The sequence below is a fragment of the Cryptococcus depauperatus genome, chromosome 8 (assembly GCF_001720195.1).
Source record: "Cryptococcus depauperatus CBS 7841 chromosome 8, complete sequence".
NCBI lineage: Eukaryota > Fungi > Basidiomycota > Tremellomycetes > Tremellales > Cryptococcaceae > Cryptococcus > Cryptococcus depauperatus.
The window spans coordinates 233,732-249,426 of NC_089475.1; the positions used below are offsets into that span (position 1 = coordinate 233,732).

At 44.9% G+C, this 15,695-nt stretch overlaps 8 protein-coding genes across 8 annotated transcripts; 3 read left to right on the forward strand and 5 right to left on the reverse strand.

Annotated features, from left to right (window-relative positions):
* Positions 1 to 77: 77 nt before the first annotated feature.
* L203_105993 (uncharacterized protein) lies at positions 78 to 2,271 on the reverse strand (the record flags this gene model as incomplete). Its single annotated transcript, XM_066215353.1, has 8 exons — positions 78 to 188; positions 247 to 1,521; positions 1,571 to 1,634; positions 1,687 to 1,897; positions 1,946 to 1,973; positions 2,038 to 2,052; positions 2,099 to 2,205; positions 2,256 to 2,271. The coding sequence occupies 8 exons, from the start codon at positions 2,269 to 2,271 to the stop codon at positions 78 to 80; spliced, it is 1,827 nt and encodes a 608-aa protein (XP_066071450.1).
* A 190-nt stretch (positions 2,272 to 2,461) lies between these two features.
* On the forward strand, positions 2,462 to 4,463 carry L203_105994 (uncharacterized protein; the record flags this gene model as incomplete). Its single annotated transcript, XM_066215354.1, has 11 exons — positions 2,462 to 2,522; positions 2,573 to 2,839; positions 2,892 to 2,983; positions 3,037 to 3,098; positions 3,152 to 3,241; positions 3,291 to 3,585; positions 3,638 to 3,713; positions 3,766 to 4,097; positions 4,150 to 4,232; positions 4,300 to 4,397; positions 4,447 to 4,463. The coding sequence occupies 11 exons, from the start codon at positions 2,462 to 2,464 to the stop codon at positions 4,461 to 4,463; spliced, it is 1,473 nt and encodes a 490-aa protein (XP_066071451.1).
* A 538-nt stretch (positions 4,464 to 5,001) lies between these two features.
* Positions 5,002 to 6,386, reverse strand: L203_105995 (uncharacterized protein; the record flags this gene model as incomplete). The annotated part of the gene is made up of 5 exons (XM_066215355.1): positions 5,002 to 5,361; positions 5,415 to 5,626; positions 5,676 to 5,913; positions 5,961 to 6,185; positions 6,231 to 6,386. The coding sequence occupies 5 exons, from the start codon at positions 6,384 to 6,386 to the stop codon at positions 5,002 to 5,004; spliced, it is 1,191 nt and encodes a 396-aa protein (XP_066071452.1).
* Positions 6,387 to 6,773: 387 nt separating this feature from the next.
* L203_105996 (uncharacterized protein) lies at positions 6,774 to 7,175 on the forward strand (the record flags this gene model as incomplete). Its single annotated transcript, XM_066215356.1, has 1 exon — positions 6,774 to 7,175. One exon carries the CDS (start codon positions 6,774 to 6,776, stop codon positions 7,173 to 7,175), a length of 402 nt encoding a protein of 133 aa, XP_066071453.1.
* A 623-nt stretch (positions 7,176 to 7,798) lies between these two features.
* On the forward strand, positions 7,799 to 9,563 carry L203_105997 (uncharacterized protein; the record flags this gene model as incomplete). Its single annotated transcript, XM_066215357.1, has 11 exons — positions 7,799 to 7,846; positions 7,893 to 7,946; positions 8,002 to 8,057; positions 8,105 to 8,135; positions 8,188 to 8,296; positions 8,346 to 8,627; positions 8,682 to 8,776; positions 8,831 to 9,009; positions 9,059 to 9,285; positions 9,334 to 9,412; positions 9,464 to 9,563. 11 exons carry the CDS (start codon positions 7,799 to 7,801, stop codon positions 9,561 to 9,563), a joined length of 1,260 nt encoding a protein of 419 aa, XP_066071454.1.
* Positions 9,564 to 10,357: 794 nt separating this feature from the next.
* On the reverse strand, positions 10,358 to 11,158 carry L203_105998 (uncharacterized protein; the record flags this gene model as incomplete). Its single annotated transcript, XM_066215358.1, has 1 exon — positions 10,358 to 11,158. One exon carries the CDS (start codon positions 11,156 to 11,158, stop codon positions 10,358 to 10,360), a length of 801 nt encoding a protein of 266 aa, XP_066071455.1.
* Positions 11,159 to 11,472: 314 nt separating this feature from the next.
* L203_105999 (uncharacterized protein) lies at positions 11,473 to 13,462 on the reverse strand (the record flags this gene model as incomplete). Its single annotated transcript, XM_066215359.1, has 5 exons — positions 11,473 to 11,949; positions 12,001 to 12,420; positions 12,480 to 12,758; positions 12,809 to 13,249; positions 13,310 to 13,462. The coding sequence occupies 5 exons, from the start codon at positions 13,460 to 13,462 to the stop codon at positions 11,473 to 11,475; spliced, it is 1,770 nt and encodes a 589-aa protein (XP_066071456.1).
* Positions 13,463 to 13,818: 356 nt separating this feature from the next.
* L203_106000 (uncharacterized protein) lies at positions 13,819 to 15,688 on the reverse strand (the record flags this gene model as incomplete). Its single annotated transcript, XM_066215360.1, has 5 exons — positions 13,819 to 14,310; positions 14,360 to 14,904; positions 14,955 to 15,316; positions 15,366 to 15,447; positions 15,496 to 15,688. The coding sequence occupies 5 exons, from the start codon at positions 15,686 to 15,688 to the stop codon at positions 13,819 to 13,821; spliced, it is 1,674 nt and encodes a 557-aa protein (XP_066071457.1).
* Positions 15,689 to 15,695: the final 7 nt, after the last annotated feature.

Sequence of the window (15,695 nt, forward strand, 5' to 3'; positions counted from 1 at the left end):
TATCACTGGAACTATGAATCTAAAGACACTCGTTGGCATTGGTGTTCCACCAAGCTCAAGGCAGTTTTTTTACTTGTCTACAATTCCGATACAGTCCATGTTCTGACACAACCGTCCGCGCCAGCACTTATAATTTTATTGTTTCCGTCGATCCATGCAATCCCACTGACACCTCCTGGATGAGCGTTCTACATCACAGCATATCAAACTCCATACACCTTGAAATAAGATTGAGTGATGACTTACCTTGATGGCAATGTTTTTCATCTGCTTTTGGACATCCCATATATATATGTTCTCATCTAATCCTGCAGAAGCTAGTCTCTTGCTGTTGTTTGCCCAAGCGAGAGCCACAACCCTGCCAGTATGGAACGTCCATTTGCTTGAAACAACCGTTTTCTTTGCATCTAAATCGATAAGGATGATTCGACCTGTAGCATCCCCTGACGCGAGGTATTTGCCATCAGGAGAGAAAGCGAGAGTGAGAATCTCGCCCCTATTGTCTTCGAAAGCGGCAAGCGTAGATTGGGGAGAGGTGGAATGAATAGTAACAACTTTGTCTGAGGCAGTTGCCACAATGTCAGAGTTAGGACCAGGGTGAGCTGCAACGGCAGAAGTAGGTGTTGATATCAAGGTAAAAGAGTTGTGCCCACTGACTTCGACGCCAGAAGCAGAAGCGATGTAAACAGCTTTAGGTGTAGCGGCAATACCGGTAGGCTGCGCCTTTGTAGGGATTGAGCTGGCCGAGAATCGTGCATCTTGGATAGATGCGACCTGGTCATCCCAACCTGCACTCCACATTTTGTCTCTGCCGTCTGCATTTAAAGCCACCACTTTAGCAGAGTGCCCTACACCCTCAACGATTTCACAGGTACCCTCTTTCTCGCCATAACTCTCACCGACTTTAAATCGTTTTAGTGTGCCATCAAACGAACCTGCGTAAAAAGTGGCGTTTCTGCTTTGCTCATCAGACAAAATGGCAGAAGCTGTGATGGCTTTGGTCGGGCCATGGATGGTTCGCCAATTGGTGGAATTCGACTCTCGTGTGTCAAAGACATTGAGAGTGCCCGAAAGAGAAATTGATACCAGCGTATTAGGATTGGCATAGACCACTCCCACTTGTTGAGACTGGACTTCGGAGCCGACAGAGTAAGTTTGCACAGGTTTGAAGGTCGAGGCATCCCAAATGGCCACAACTCCATCTGCGCCAGCTGTACCAAGCTTGCTAGAATCAGGAGCCCAGGATAAAGCCATTAAGCTAGCAATTGACCCATCCCTATCGGTACTGCCCTTAACTTCACCAGTCTTACCTTCATAGAAGTATAGCTTGCCGTCGCTCCCAACTGAGGCAGAAAAGTCGCCGTTTGGTGAAAAGGCGACATCTCGAACGAAACGAGTATGCGTTCTTATCGTTTTGTCATACTTGAAGGGCACAGCGGCATGGAGAATAAGAGAATTGTCGTCAGAACCCGAAAGAGCTCGAAAAGGGCGCTGGTGACGAATGGAAAGAGCAGTGATGGGCTACCAAAAGAGGTGTGAGCTAACTGAAGCTATTGACTTGGAAGATTACCTTTGAATGACCGGTAATCTCACCGCAAGACGACCCACTGTCGACAAGGAACGCAGCGCCAAACCTTTCTATACATATCAACATGCTCATTCACAACATTAAGGTGAAGTCCATACCTGTCTTTGCCTTCACCACCAACAATAATGCGTTTACTCTCCCCGTCCCAAGCGATATCATTGATTTTTCCGCTCAAGGGGCGCGTATCCAGCTTGAGAATGTTTTCTTGTTGTGTTACGTCCCATATACGAACATTGCCTGCGATATCAGCAGATGCTGCATAATAGCCAGACGGGGAAAACCGGGCAACAGTAGTAGTTTTTGTATGTTCTGTAGAAAACGTGAGCGGTATCTTGACCTAACAGTACGGCAACTTGCGAGTGTAAACGTGAGATAATCCTACATGCTATCAGATTGGAGATAAGCACAAGTATGTGTTGCCAGATTTCATTCGATAGATGATAACATACGTTGAGATCGCGGATCTTGATACTTGTCAGTTCATTCACCCTTATTGGGACATTAACGTACCACTACAACCCTACTGTTGGTATATATGAGCTTTTCGCCTTTTGGATCAACCCCAAGCTTGGTGGATTCTGCTCGAGCCGTGGCTGGGTTACATGGATAGATTGAACCTGTCGTGGATTTTCAGCAGTTATCCCAGCGTTCGCTTGGCCAATATTACCAGCTTTGTATGACATCTTTGTATGTTTTGAATAACTTGTAAATGTTGGATTGATTATATCATTTACTTTATGATTGTTGCCATCGTTGATGAATCACGTGACTTTACCAAATGATTAGCTGAATTATTCAAGTTATAGAATGTTTTGAGCTTAACTTATTCTAAACGTTGAGAGGTATTATCATTGCATTGGGATTCAGAAAAACATGGTACAACCCAAAAAGGTCGTCCTGACCGTATTTTTTGCTCTTGTCCTTGATCTTCTCGGTCTGTAACCCTCTACTTTGAGCTCAATGTCAGGCTGACTATGTTGACAGCTTTCACGATACCACTGCCATTGTTTCCAAGACTAATAGAATGGTATCTTTTGAGAGAGTCTTCTAAAAAACCGCTTGTGTCACGAGCGGTCGCCTTTTGTGGCTCGTTGCGGACATGGTTGTATTCTGTCCAGCCCATATCTGTCTCAACAGCAAGTTCATTAGAGAGTATAGGGGGGAAGAACTGGGATGTGGTACTGTTGGGAGGGATGATGGGTAGCCTTTTCAGTCTGTGCCAGTGTCTGATGAGCCCGTGGTTGGGCAGGTGTGAGTTTAAAATTTGGCAGGTATACCTTGAGGGAAGAATGACAGGAAAAAGTGGCCGATCAATATGGTAGAAGGAAAGTATTGCTGGCCACAATGATTGGAAATATTCTGTCAGCTACCATATGGATACAATCAACTTCATTTGTAACTATTTACCGCTCTTTTGTCCTGGTTACGTTTGTTGATCCAGTCCGTAGGAGTCTTACTTGCTTTCCCGTTTGATTGGCGGTTTGAGCGAAGGAAATGTTCAACTTAGCACGTAAGTGGTCAGATCTTGCGTTTGATACTTTACTTGACTGCGATGTTGTATAGTGCTATCATAAGCGATGTTGCGAGTGAAGCAACCAGATCAAAATCTCTAGCACTTGTTGGGATAGCATTTTCTGTCTGCTTTACTCTCGGGTATGTCCTAACAATAGCGTGGAAGTCGCCAACAGTGGTATCAATGTAGGCCGTCGCTGGGCGCATACTTCGCTACGCGGCCACTTCCGATCGCCACCTCTGAAAATAAACTAAACATATATGCGTTCCCAGCAGCTATTTCTCTTGTCCTTCTCCTCCTTGAAACTCTCTATTTGGCTATCAGACTTCCAGAAACCAAAGGTTTCAAAAACACTAAGGAGAGTCAGCAAGGAAGTACAGATGCAGTAGAGAATAAATCCCATGACGAAAGTAAAGAGCAGAAACTCAGAAAGTTGAAAGACATCACGAATCTTCACGGATATTTCTTGTTGTTCTTCTCTGGCGTAGGTTTTTATATTGTTGCGTTGATACAAAAGCTGATTGACACCCTACCAGGCTGAGTTCACTCTGACTTTTCTCACGTACGATGTGTTCTCCGCCTCTAACGCTTTCAACGGTAAATTACTAAGCTGTAAGCATTTTTCTATCGACCGCTCGTTTGCTATACTAAAAGATTCGCCTAGACATTGGTGTTCTTGCCGCTATAATCCAAGCTCGACATGTTCGACCTACCCTGGCTAAGATCGGTGAGATCCGCATCGCTTTACGTGGTATCTCGAGTTGTACCCTTGGTCTCATACTGCTCTCACTACTTCCATACACAACCCGATGGTCCTTCCATATCCTCAGCCATATCCTCCTTTACACGGCTGCTACCTGCTTGGCATATACCAGTGCCACGACGGTTACTGGACTGACAGCTGCTGCTGCTGGGTTCTGCGACGAACGATATCCAGAGCTGCAGCGTGGTCGAGCTTTGGGCAAGTTTCGATCAAGAGGGCAATTAGGCAGGGCAGTGGGGCCATTGTTAGCGTCAGCATTGTATTGGATTTATGGGCCCACCATAGCCTATTCGACATTGGGCAGTTTGTTGGTTGCGGTATTACTCTTCGCTCCAAGAGCAGGCGAAAAGTAAGAATAGGGAAAGAGTGTGAGTAGCCAGTATCAAGGGCGACATTGGCGATATTTGGGACATCAAGCTTACATTTGCAAGATAGATACGCCTATCATTTATTTTACAAGCAAGCTTTGGTTCCTCCCCTCCAAAAAGATGACAAAAGAGGTGATGGCGGAGCTTGTAGGGTTCCCACATGTCGTATGTCGCGACCGTCTCTTTTTCTCTCTAACCCGTCTTACCGCGTTAGCCATGCCTAGATCATAAACAGATGACTTCCTTAACTCTACTGCTGTATGTATCTTTCGGTCACTCTGAAGCAAGTTGAAATCGCCTCAAGCTGCAGAGAGTAGTCGTTCTAAATCTAGCCTCATCGAGTACGTCTATTACAAACCTCTTGGGACACAAACGACTGACCCAACCCTCCTCCCTTCCTATCCATTTTTTGGGCTGAGAAGCCCGTCTACTGTAAAAGTATAATGGGTAGATAAGGGACAAAGGACCACTTATCTTATCAATTCAGGAACAAACACCCTTTGAGAATGCGGAGAGTAGCGGATACCCTTGGAGAGACCTGCAGGATATATGTGGTCCCGATCTATGTATGTTACATCTTTTTGGAGGTTGAATTCTCATATTCTTTTTTATAATTTATCATTCAAAGTCATCTTGACAGATGGTGGGTGCTACTGAAAGCTTAAAAGCTTATGCAAGACCATAGAAAATACATTTATTTGTGAAACTCTCAAATGCTAAACGAGTTCGACATGTAACTAGACATTTTACTATCGGCAATGTACCCAAGTCAGGCATAAGCTTTGATGTCATGCTCATTGGGTCCCACTGGATCTGAAGAGCTTGCAAGGTTACATTGGTGAAACATTCTCAGCTGGTCCGGCTTGAATGCACCCACGACAGAATGGAGCAAACCTCTGTTGTGGAAAATCACCAAGTCGCCTTCTTCCCAATCTTGAGAATAAACCAGATTTGGGGAGATACCTGGTCTTTGAATTCTGTAAAGAATATCGCGAACGGCTTTGAGATCATCAATAGTGCCGCCTTCGGGGTACAGGGTGGCTCCAGGACAAGGTGTGACATGAAGTTTACGAGCTCCACAAGGATGGACTTGGAAGTGTAAAGCGCCAGTAACAGGATTCTTCCAACACTGCGACCATCTGTTAGTTGGCAAGCTCTTTCAATGTAACCGCCATCACCCACCATTGGCAGAATCTTGATTTTACTCTCCTCCCATTCTGGCAGCTCTTCCAATGGCAATTCTAAACCTTCATTTTCGAGACCCAAGGCAGTAGGCAGAGCGTGCGCCTTGGACATCCAGATGTAGGGATGCGGTGCATATTCAACCTTAGTTCGCACTGCAAATGATTTCCAGTCTGGAGGCAGAATATCAAACATGTTTTTCCCACTGACAACTGTTGAGACACCGTCAACACCAGCAGACATGGCCATTTGACAACTCACAAGCTGTCCCCCCCAGAGGCACCTTGAGCTCATCGCCCGTCCCATCATCATACCTGCAAGTCTGAGGAGATCCTTTTGGAACTTTGACAGCATAGAGAGTGGTCACTTTTGGAGGAGAAAGGTTGTAAAGAGCAGCGTCAATGTGCCATCTGTAGAAGCGAGTGACTCCCTTCTCTTCGTCCTGTTCAGAAACTGGTGTCTTGTGAAAAGTCTTGTGATGCGGATGTTTTAATTGAGGCTGCCAACCGAGTGAGCTACATTGAGATGCGCCATTTGCAAACTGACATGATCAAGTCCTTCATACACCATCGGTACCTTGCCATTCCCAATCAGTTGCACCTGCGGTTGACTTGGAATAGTCTTCAGGTCGGGATGGAGGATGGACGACTTGGTGTCGCCAGTCTTGTTGTTGCCATGGCCGTACACCTCAGCCTCTGGGTCAAAGGCGTGCGTTATCTCAAATTGTTGTTTTGGCGTCAGTTTCAGACCTTTAAACAAAAGGATAGAGTGCTACAGACCGTCAGCCATAGTCTCTCGACATCAACACGACCATACCTTGTAGAGCATCTCCATGATTTCATCCATTTGCTCCTTCGACGCCAAACCCGGGTCAAACCCTTCCACCTGCCTCCCGAATTCCTTGAACATCTCGGGATCGGCAGACCCAGGGATGGGTATAGGTTTGTAAGTGTACAAAGTTGCCTTGACCATTGAACTTGTGACGAGAGAGCGTGAGCAAAAGATACTGTTGAAATTGGATGCTTTATATATACCTTTCCGCATGGTGATAAGAATTGTGAGCTATTTATCTCATTTATATACATATTGAGACTGTTTGACAAGGAAGGCGGAGGTAAATAAACCGATGATAGCGGGTCTTAACCCACCGATCTAATCGGATACCGCTTCAAACTTTAAAAATGCACAGATCTCTCACTTTCCAGTTCTTATCTCGATCATCTACATCCGTATCCACGTGGCCAGTAACTGAAAGATTAGATAAAAAGAATTAGCCGAGTTAATGACACGTACCTATGGCCAGTAACATGCCAATGAATACAGCAGGCCTTGACCAAATTTTAGAACCAATTGTGTTGCATGTTATGGAACATCACTGGGAATCCTGCAGAGTTCCCTTATGCGCCTAATGGCATCTACTTTGATCGAGCAGATGTGAACGCTGCCCTACACGCACAAGACTCTATCCATTGGACAACTTGTGTCAAGGAGCCAATTCTTACCGGCGGTAAAGATGATACAGAAGCCCAAGATGGTCTTTCAGCAGGCCCAATTCAAAAAGTATTGCTGCAAGTGATCAAAATTACCAATCGTGTTCTTATTGGCAGTGCACAATTTGGCAAGCATCTTGGTCGTTCTTCAGCCGAGTCTAATAACAATATGGATATGACAATTATCACGAATGGTACCCTCTTGTCTATCCAAAACATGACATGGAACGGTCAACTGCGTTTCCAGTTCCAGCCCTCTAAAGAGTCGTAACCCATCTGGATGAATGGCCATGTGCGTGGGTCCACGCCGCCCGCCAGTGAATACTCCCAAAAGGCTCCAAAGTTCCTTCCTGTCTTACGAATCTGTAGACAGCAATCCTGCCGTCCTCCCATCCGTTGACATAGATGATATCACTTATTATGCTGATATTTGACATTAGCATGACCTCAATGTAAGCCTGCATAGACGCACACCGCAGGACGTCTGGTCAGCCAGGTTGGCTGTGGAAGAGTCGATTGATGCCGACCTGGTCAGTGTGCATGGTTGGGGTTCAAAGACGACAGAATGAATATGGGATTCTGTGGGCACTCAGTAGGATATAGTGCTCTCTGCTTGTCATTTTGCTTTTTATCTTTGAACAAAGTCTTTTTAAACCAAAATGTCAATATTTATAATCTCAAAAGAGCTCATCCTAAAAGCGGAGGCAGATTCGGCTTTGGATGACAAGATGCCGAGTTTGTTCCGGGACCGGAACCGGAGCCGGCCGGGCCGACACAAGTTGTTCAATCTGCAAGTTTGCCATATATATATATTCAATTTTGATTTTAAAAGTTGATTTCATCTTCCATTCTCAACTTTTCCTTGAAAACACATAGAAACAAAACCCATACAGCATGTCTGGAGAGAATTTCCCTCCCATTGCCGTCGGCCTCATGGGAACTGTAAGTTGTTCGTTTTGGAAAGTTGATATTGACTGGTTTCATCAAGGGCGAATACACCACCGGTATAACACCATCGGGACAGTCGAAATCAGATAAAAAGGTATGAAAATTTGCAAGAGAAATTCGCTGTATTTGGCTCTAAAATTTGGAAACAGATTGGTGTTGTTGGAATCACCATGTTTGACCTTCGAAGACGAGGCAAGATCTCTGAGTGAGTTTTGCTTTCTAGCTGGATTGGATTGATCTGACGTAGTCTAGTATAGTGATGGCTGGTACCAACGGCGAAAAAGTGAATTCTCAGACCTGGGTTTAGGCTGGCCATTGCTAACAACTGTTTCTAGTTTCCGGAAATCAGGCAACACTTTGAGAAGAACATTGGTGATGTGTACAAAGGTCTTGACTTGACTTTCCGAGGCTTTCCAGAAACGGCTATAAGAGACGCCGAAGCTTGTAAGACAGCTGTTGCTCTCAGAATGACAGGGCTAACAACTGTAAACAGACAAAGCCGCCCTTCGAGCCCTTCCTAAAGGTTCTGCGGTCATCATCTTCACCCCTGACAGTACTCATTTTCCTATCGCTTCAGAAGCTCTCAACCTCGGTCATCATGTCCTTGTTACTAAACCAGCTACTCAGAAGCTTGAAGATCACCAAAAATTGATTGATCTTGCAGCAGAAAAAGGATTGGTGTGTTTTGTTGAGCACCACAAGAGATTTGATCCTGCATACAATGATGCGCGAGCTAGGGCTCAAAAGCTCGGAGACTTTAATTTTTACAGCTCATGTAAGTAAATTCAGCTTGAAAATATAGGCACTTTTGGCTAAGTGTTTGTTATAGATATGTCTCAGCCAAAATTCCAACTTGAGACCTTCAAGTCTTGGGCAGGTATTGACTCTGACATTTCATACTATCTCAACTCCCACCATATCGATGCAAGTACTCGGTTAACCTTAAGTGCACACTTGAGCTGACCTTAGTTGCCTTAGATCCACTGTTGGATGGTTGAGGGGCGATACCGACCTGTCAAGGTTACTGCTTCTGCTGCCACTGGTATTGCTACCTCTCTGGGCTGCGACTCAAAGACAGAAGACACAATTACCCTATTGGTCGATTGGGAAAACATCGAAACACCCTCCCAGCGTGGAACGGCTGTCTATACAGCCTCGTGAGTATTCAAATCCAGGGTTGAGAGTATAGACTCAAACAACGTTTAGATGGGCTGCTCCTCTGAAGGCAGGGGTACACAGCGAGCAAAGATTCCATTATATGGCCAGCAAGGGTGAAGTTCGCGTGGACCAGGCACACAGAGGATACAACATTGTAGACGATGAAGTTGGCAAGATTGATTTCAACCCTTTCTACGTCAAGTATAGTCCTGATGAGAATGGCTACTTTGATGGCCAACGAGGTTATGGATACCTTTCTCTTGAAAAGTTTATCGGTCAGTAGAGCAACTTTTCAAGATTGAATTAGTTGACGCTTCGTACAGATGCGACGCAGGCAGTCGCGGCCGGTAAAGCCAAGGCTTCTGACTTTGATGGAAGAGGACTTCCCACTATCAAGGATACGTAAGTTGTTCTATGGCACATAAACTTCGATAGAACTAATTTGAGAAAAAGTATTCTTACAACGGCCATCATTCATGCTGGTAGACTCTCTTTAGACGAAAAGCGAAGTGTGCAAATCGTCGAGGAGAATGGAAAGCTCAAGTTAGTATAAGGAAATCTTGTTGACATGACGCCGAAGAGCGCTATGAATTGTTGAGAGTATTGTACTTGTAGAATGGGATAAACGCTCTCATAAATTTAATGAACTATTGTGACCCTGCACACATGCTGTCCTACTCCACCTATGGTTCAGCTCAGGATCATAACACAATGAGATATCAGCGTGACACCAGTGAGGTTTGCTTGTTGTCTTCTTTGTACTGTTTATATAGAATTGTGAATAACTTGTGGGATCCTTTTCAAAGGCCCCAAACCATACGCTAGATCCATGTTACTATTATTTGATTGTCAACATATTACGATTCATCCAAGTACAATTACTCTTCGTCCGAAGTTTCTACTACCACCGTCTCCCTTCCCCACGACTTCTGGCAGCATCACTGCCATTTCTTCGTTCACCCGCTTAGTTTCTACCAGATTTAGCGGATCCTAACATCACGGTGCTTTGGGATTGGATAAGGTGGATGTAATACTGATGAGGTTGTGACTAATACCTGGAACGACAGGACAGTCTTGGATGGCAATGTCATGGTTAAGACGGAGAGTTCCAGTCTTGTGGGTGTGTAGCTGAGCCTTGCTTCCTACTGTGATAGGGATAGGTGAAGGAAGATGCTTGACGTTTGTCAGAAGCGATTCATTTTCGACCATCGGTTACGTCGCTCCAGAGTCTATAACCATATCTATCTGAGGAGTGGAGAGTAGGGCGTGTGGAGAAGCACTGGTGTAAACAATGGATGCGGAGTCTTCGTTATTACCGTTGGATGTTTTGGCCATAATGTTGGCTTGTTATTCATCCATGTGACGCTTTGCCTTACAATCTCTTGACCAGTGAGTTGTAGTGCGATGAAAATCACAATAGGGCGTCTTTCCAGGTATATTTCTGGAAGTGGATAGACGCTGATTGCATTTTCTTGTAGTGTCCTTGTGTTGTGTCCTTGACGTAAGAGCAACTCGGGATCCCTGTAAAGAAGTTCTTCTTCTCCATTCGTTGCTAATGCTGGAGATGACATCAACGGATGATGGCGTGTTTTGAAAAAAGAATGTCTGGGCAAGAGAAATATAGGAAGGAGGAAGAGCAATGAGTATAGCATAAGCTAATTGGACATCAGAGACAGGTTTTTGAGACGCCCGTAAGTGATTGAAAGCTTTTTTCATTTCTTCAATGGGTCCCATTGGATCACTAGCTTCTTCAATGTTTGTTTTCCACATAACATAATACAGTTCTGCCAATTGTGTGCCTCTGATCACTGAGTATGTCTCCCTGAGATGAGAGAAAAGGCTGTAAGCTTGTGAGAGCGTAGATTTGGAAAGTGACTGGATCGAGATGTTATCTGGTGGTAATAGGTCGTGTACCGTTGCCTCAAGTGATGAGTTGATGAAAGCCCACGCTTTTATATCTTTTTTTCTCCAGTTGGCTTGATCCTGTTCCAGAGACGAATATGATTCTATCCCAGCTGCAATCTCGTATAGGTCTCTTCCCACTAGGCGGTTGGTAATGTCTCTTTCCCAGTCCTTGAAGTTGTCGTGACCAGAGAGAAGGATGGGTCTGCAGGAAATGTTTTCATCATCATAGTCAGTGTGGGACATGCTGACGAGCCTTTGCTGAGTTGGCTACGGCGGTTGACTGTTTAATATGTCGAGACGGATCAAACCGAGACTGGTTGATGTTTAGCTTGGGCTAAGTGGTAAAGAGAAACCAGAGATAGAACAAAAAAAGATGCCTATATATATATTTACGGACAGCTCAGGGATGGACTGTGTATAGCGAGATGTAAATAACATAATTCATGACAATAACATCCTTTGGAGTTGAATGTAGCTATTTTGCACTGCCTTGATTACTATGGTATGTATTATGATTGAGCCAAGCGAAAAGATAAAACCATACACCTGAAATCACTTCATACTCTGGAACCCTTCATCTTCGCAATAGCACCCGGCGCCCTCTTCTTGCCCTTTTTCGCTTTGGGTTTCTTCGCAGCATTCGTCTTCTCTTTCTCGGCCTTGGTCAGACTCAGTTTGACTCTGCTTCTCTCTTTGTTTTTGTCCATTGCAAGTTTGGCCTGCTTCTTTGCCAAACGCCTAGCTAAACGATCAGTATCGCTACTCTTGGCGGCCTTGCGTTCCTCCTTCGACAATTCTTTGAGTTTCTCGCCTAACGCTGGATCACCCTTTGGTATGACACCAACTCTGGTGACTTTCTTCTTCTTGATTTTATCTTTGGAAGAGGACAAGGAGCCAGCAGCAACTTTTTTGATGGTATTGTTGAGAGTGTTGGAAGAGGGAAGAGTCTTGCATGGCTGGACACGGAGGTAGCGTTTGGCAAATTTGATTTTCTTGGAATCCAAAGCAAGAATCTCTTCCACACTCTCTTGGTCCTATTCCAAAGGATCAATACACATTTCATGGCATTTTAAAACAGGACATACCGTAAAGTGAACGTAACCAAACCCTTTGCCCAGTTGAGTCTCCTTATCCCGCACAATCCTAACACCCGTCACCCAGTATTTTCCATCATTCTTATCGCCCCGCTCAGCCTTGACAAGCTCTTCGAAAAACACTTTGACATCTTCTTCTTTGGCAGCATAATCCAATCCACCTACAAACAAACTCTTTTTCGGGTCAGTGCTGCTAGGCAACCAGTCCTTCTTGCTTTTGGTAGAAGTAGTAAGAGTCTTAACAGAGTCTGTGCGAATAGTACGGCCTAGACAGGTGCTACCACTGGCAGCAGAGATAAACTGAGTTGCAGCTTCAAAAGGGTCTTGCACAGGAGCGACGTTAGACGCGCGATCAGGATGTGGGTGCTCGAATACGACATAGGCGTTGCAAGAGTCAATCTCGGAATGAAACTATGAGGCTTTGATCAGCACAGTGTACGCTACGTCAAATAGATGATAGTAAAAATAACCTCTTTCTTAATGAAGGCGACCTTTCTCTTGCCTTTTGCATCAATAAATACTTTGCTTTTGTCCAAGCTGGCATCTTCGTCATCGGCATTTTGTTTGGCTTTCCAAGCAGCTGTGCGTTCTTTTTCTCTCTTTGCACGCTGACTGGCGTCCTTCTCCGGGTCATCGGTGGGTACCGGTGCAGTAGGTGTAGCAAAGGCCACAGAACGGAATCGGATTGATTCAATCTTGGCGGTTGGGACAAAGGATTTAATGTGAGCTTTGAGTTGCTTGAGTGCGCGCTAGAAAGAAAAGTCAGTCAAACACGGCAAAGTTCCAACAAAATCTTCACTTTAGACTTTGCAGCTTCGTTAGGAAGGTTTCCGATAAAGACAGTCCGTCTGTTTTTGTCCTCTGGTGTTTCATTTGATGGACTGTATTTGCTCAACCGACTCTTTTTGGCCTTTTTGGCCTCCTGAGCCTTGAAACTTTCATGTACAAGGTCTTCTGGAGCAATGGACGACTCATCATCCTCTTTCTCTTCAATATCGCTTTTCATATTCACATCTTCGACTTGCTCTTCGTTACTTGCATCTTCATCCGTTTCACTTGTTATTTCTTGGTCTACTTGCAATGTTTCATCTTCATCTCCACTATCTTCGCTGCCATTGGTATCCTTGCCGTGTTCTTGCTCCTTTTTGCCCTTCTTGCCCACTGGTTCTAACGCAGCGTCCAAATGCACTTTTGATGTACTTGCGACGGGTATTGGTGCAATTGGCTGGGAAAACGCAGTCTGCAAATTGTTTAAGATGAGCGCTTATCAATCCAACCACATTAGGCTTTCAAGACCTACACTTTTGGCAAAGACATCATCCAATTCCTTGTCTATTACTCCCCCAAAAAGTGACAGTTTTGTTTCTGTAAATTTATATTCGCCTTCTCTCTTGCGTTTATTATTCTTGTCCTTGATAGGGGCCTTCCCCTTAACAATGGCGCTCTTTCCCATACTTTTAATTCTCTTTATAGTATGAAAAGTCAAAAGAAAAGAATCTAATTGTCCATCTCAAATTGACAGCTCGCCCAAAATTTCACAAATTGAATCAAATTGAGAATAGCGGCCATCGCCGCTTCCTACTTCAACTTCCAAGCCTTTTACTTTATTACATAATACAACTCAGACCATGGAAAGCAAACAAACCAGCCATCAATATTCATCTGCAACCACCAAAACAAGATGCGTAAAACGCTTATGCATTAAGAACAAAAACAAATACGGTATTAATCAAAAAATTCCATCCAAAGAAACAAGCGAAAATATAAATTCAAAACCAACACTGGGACTGAAATAAAACAAAGATTCATCTACCAGACCCTCGTGTTGAGGAGCAAGTCACCAGAGTGCTCCAACCCAAGACAAGCCTTGAGAAATTGCTCGAGGGCATTCCTCTGCCTATTGAGAGAGTTGACAACATCAGTACCGGGCTTGACGAGGGGCGCCTTAAGCATATAAGACAAGAGCGAGAGCACGCTGTAGAGAGGCTGGAATTCACCTTGGCCTTCACGATAAGAGACGCGAGTTAAAAGCTCAGCGAGAATCGCAAGGTCAAAGATCAAGGGAGTAGCAAGAAGAGAGTCTTCACACTCGTTGAAAATGTTCATGATGTTGCGGCCGCCCATCAAAAGCTCAGAGTAGTACTCGTCGATAGCACGCTTGGAGTCTCCAACGGCAGGAACGTGCTTGATGACAACAATGTGGTCTGGGTGCTCGCCTTTCTTGACAGCTTGGCCAGTCTCTCGAGTAAGATCCTCGGCAGTTTTGTAGAGCACAGGATTGGCAGCAACCATGTCATCAACCTGCATGATGCTCAGCAAAGTTGATCATGATAGAAACCAAGGTACTTACAACACTAGACTTGGAAATCTCCTTAGACCTAAATTGCCTCTGGGAACTCAAGTTCTTGCCATCATTGTTACCAAGGTGGTTATACGATGAGATGGCCAAAGGTTTGATACCGGCATTGACCAAAAACTCAGCCAAGACAGACTTGACTTTGGTCTGGCCAGACTTGAAGTCATCGCCGCCAATAAAAGCCTTGTGTTTTTCGGCAAGTTCAATGCAACCAGGGACAAAGGTGTTTTGAGGAGAACCATTGATAAAAGGCACACCCTCCAGGATGGAGGCCATAGCAAAAATGGTCGAAGGAGAAAGTTCTTCATGAGAGTTCTCAACAGCCTTGATAAGGTTGTCCGCAGTGTCATTGACGCCAGGAATGATATCGGCGTAACGCTCAGTGTTGGCGGTCCAAAGAACAACAACTTGGTCAAGTCGATTATCCTGCTTAAAACGGCGAATGTCGTTACGGATGTGCTCGAGATGAGCAGCCTTATCTTCACCTGGAATGAGGTTGTCGGCTCTGTCGGCCTGATTGGCGGCGATAAAGTCGGCGTCTGAATGTATTGTCAATTCCGGACTCTAAAAAGCAAAATAGAAAATTCACAGTAAATACTGGGCAAAGGCTTTATGTTCTCCATCAAAGGGATCAATTGCCTCTGCAAATCCCAGTCAAGTACTTTGGCCCGAAGCATCGCCTCATCCATAGACAGAGATGAAATGTCCCAACCGCCAATGACAAAGTCGTTGGGATGAACCATGGGAAGCATATCAGAAACAGGAACGAAGACGTCCTTGCCGGTTTCAGGGTCAGTGCCGAGGCGAATGGTGGAAGCACGAACAACAGAGCCAATGTAATTGGGCTGTTGAACACCGTTCTTGGTATGCCAAGAGATATTGTGTTTATTGGCAAGGTTAGTAGCGAGAACAGTAGTGCCGTTGTTACCACCAAGGCCAACAAGCATAAGACTAAGTTATGTTAATTATCCGTCTTACATGCCTTGAACCAGAAACTCACCCCACACGGCCAACCTTGGACCTGGTAAAGAATTCATAGTTTTTTTCAGTCTTTTTAACTGAAAGCTTTCCGTCGGCTCCTTCTGCTTTATGTCAAAGATGGCAGTCGTTACGAGCAAGGGGTCACTTACTGAGGACCTCGGCGCCTCTATCAGTGAATTTGGCCCTGATGCCTTCATCTTCATACACAGTAGACTCGCTGTCAACCTTGATCAAGCCACCCTCAGGAGTCCTGCGGGCACTTGGATGAATCTTGGCTTGGTCTCGAGGAGGCAATGTAAAAGAGTCGTAATGACCAAGAATGTCTAAAGCAGTCGGAGACATCGCAATT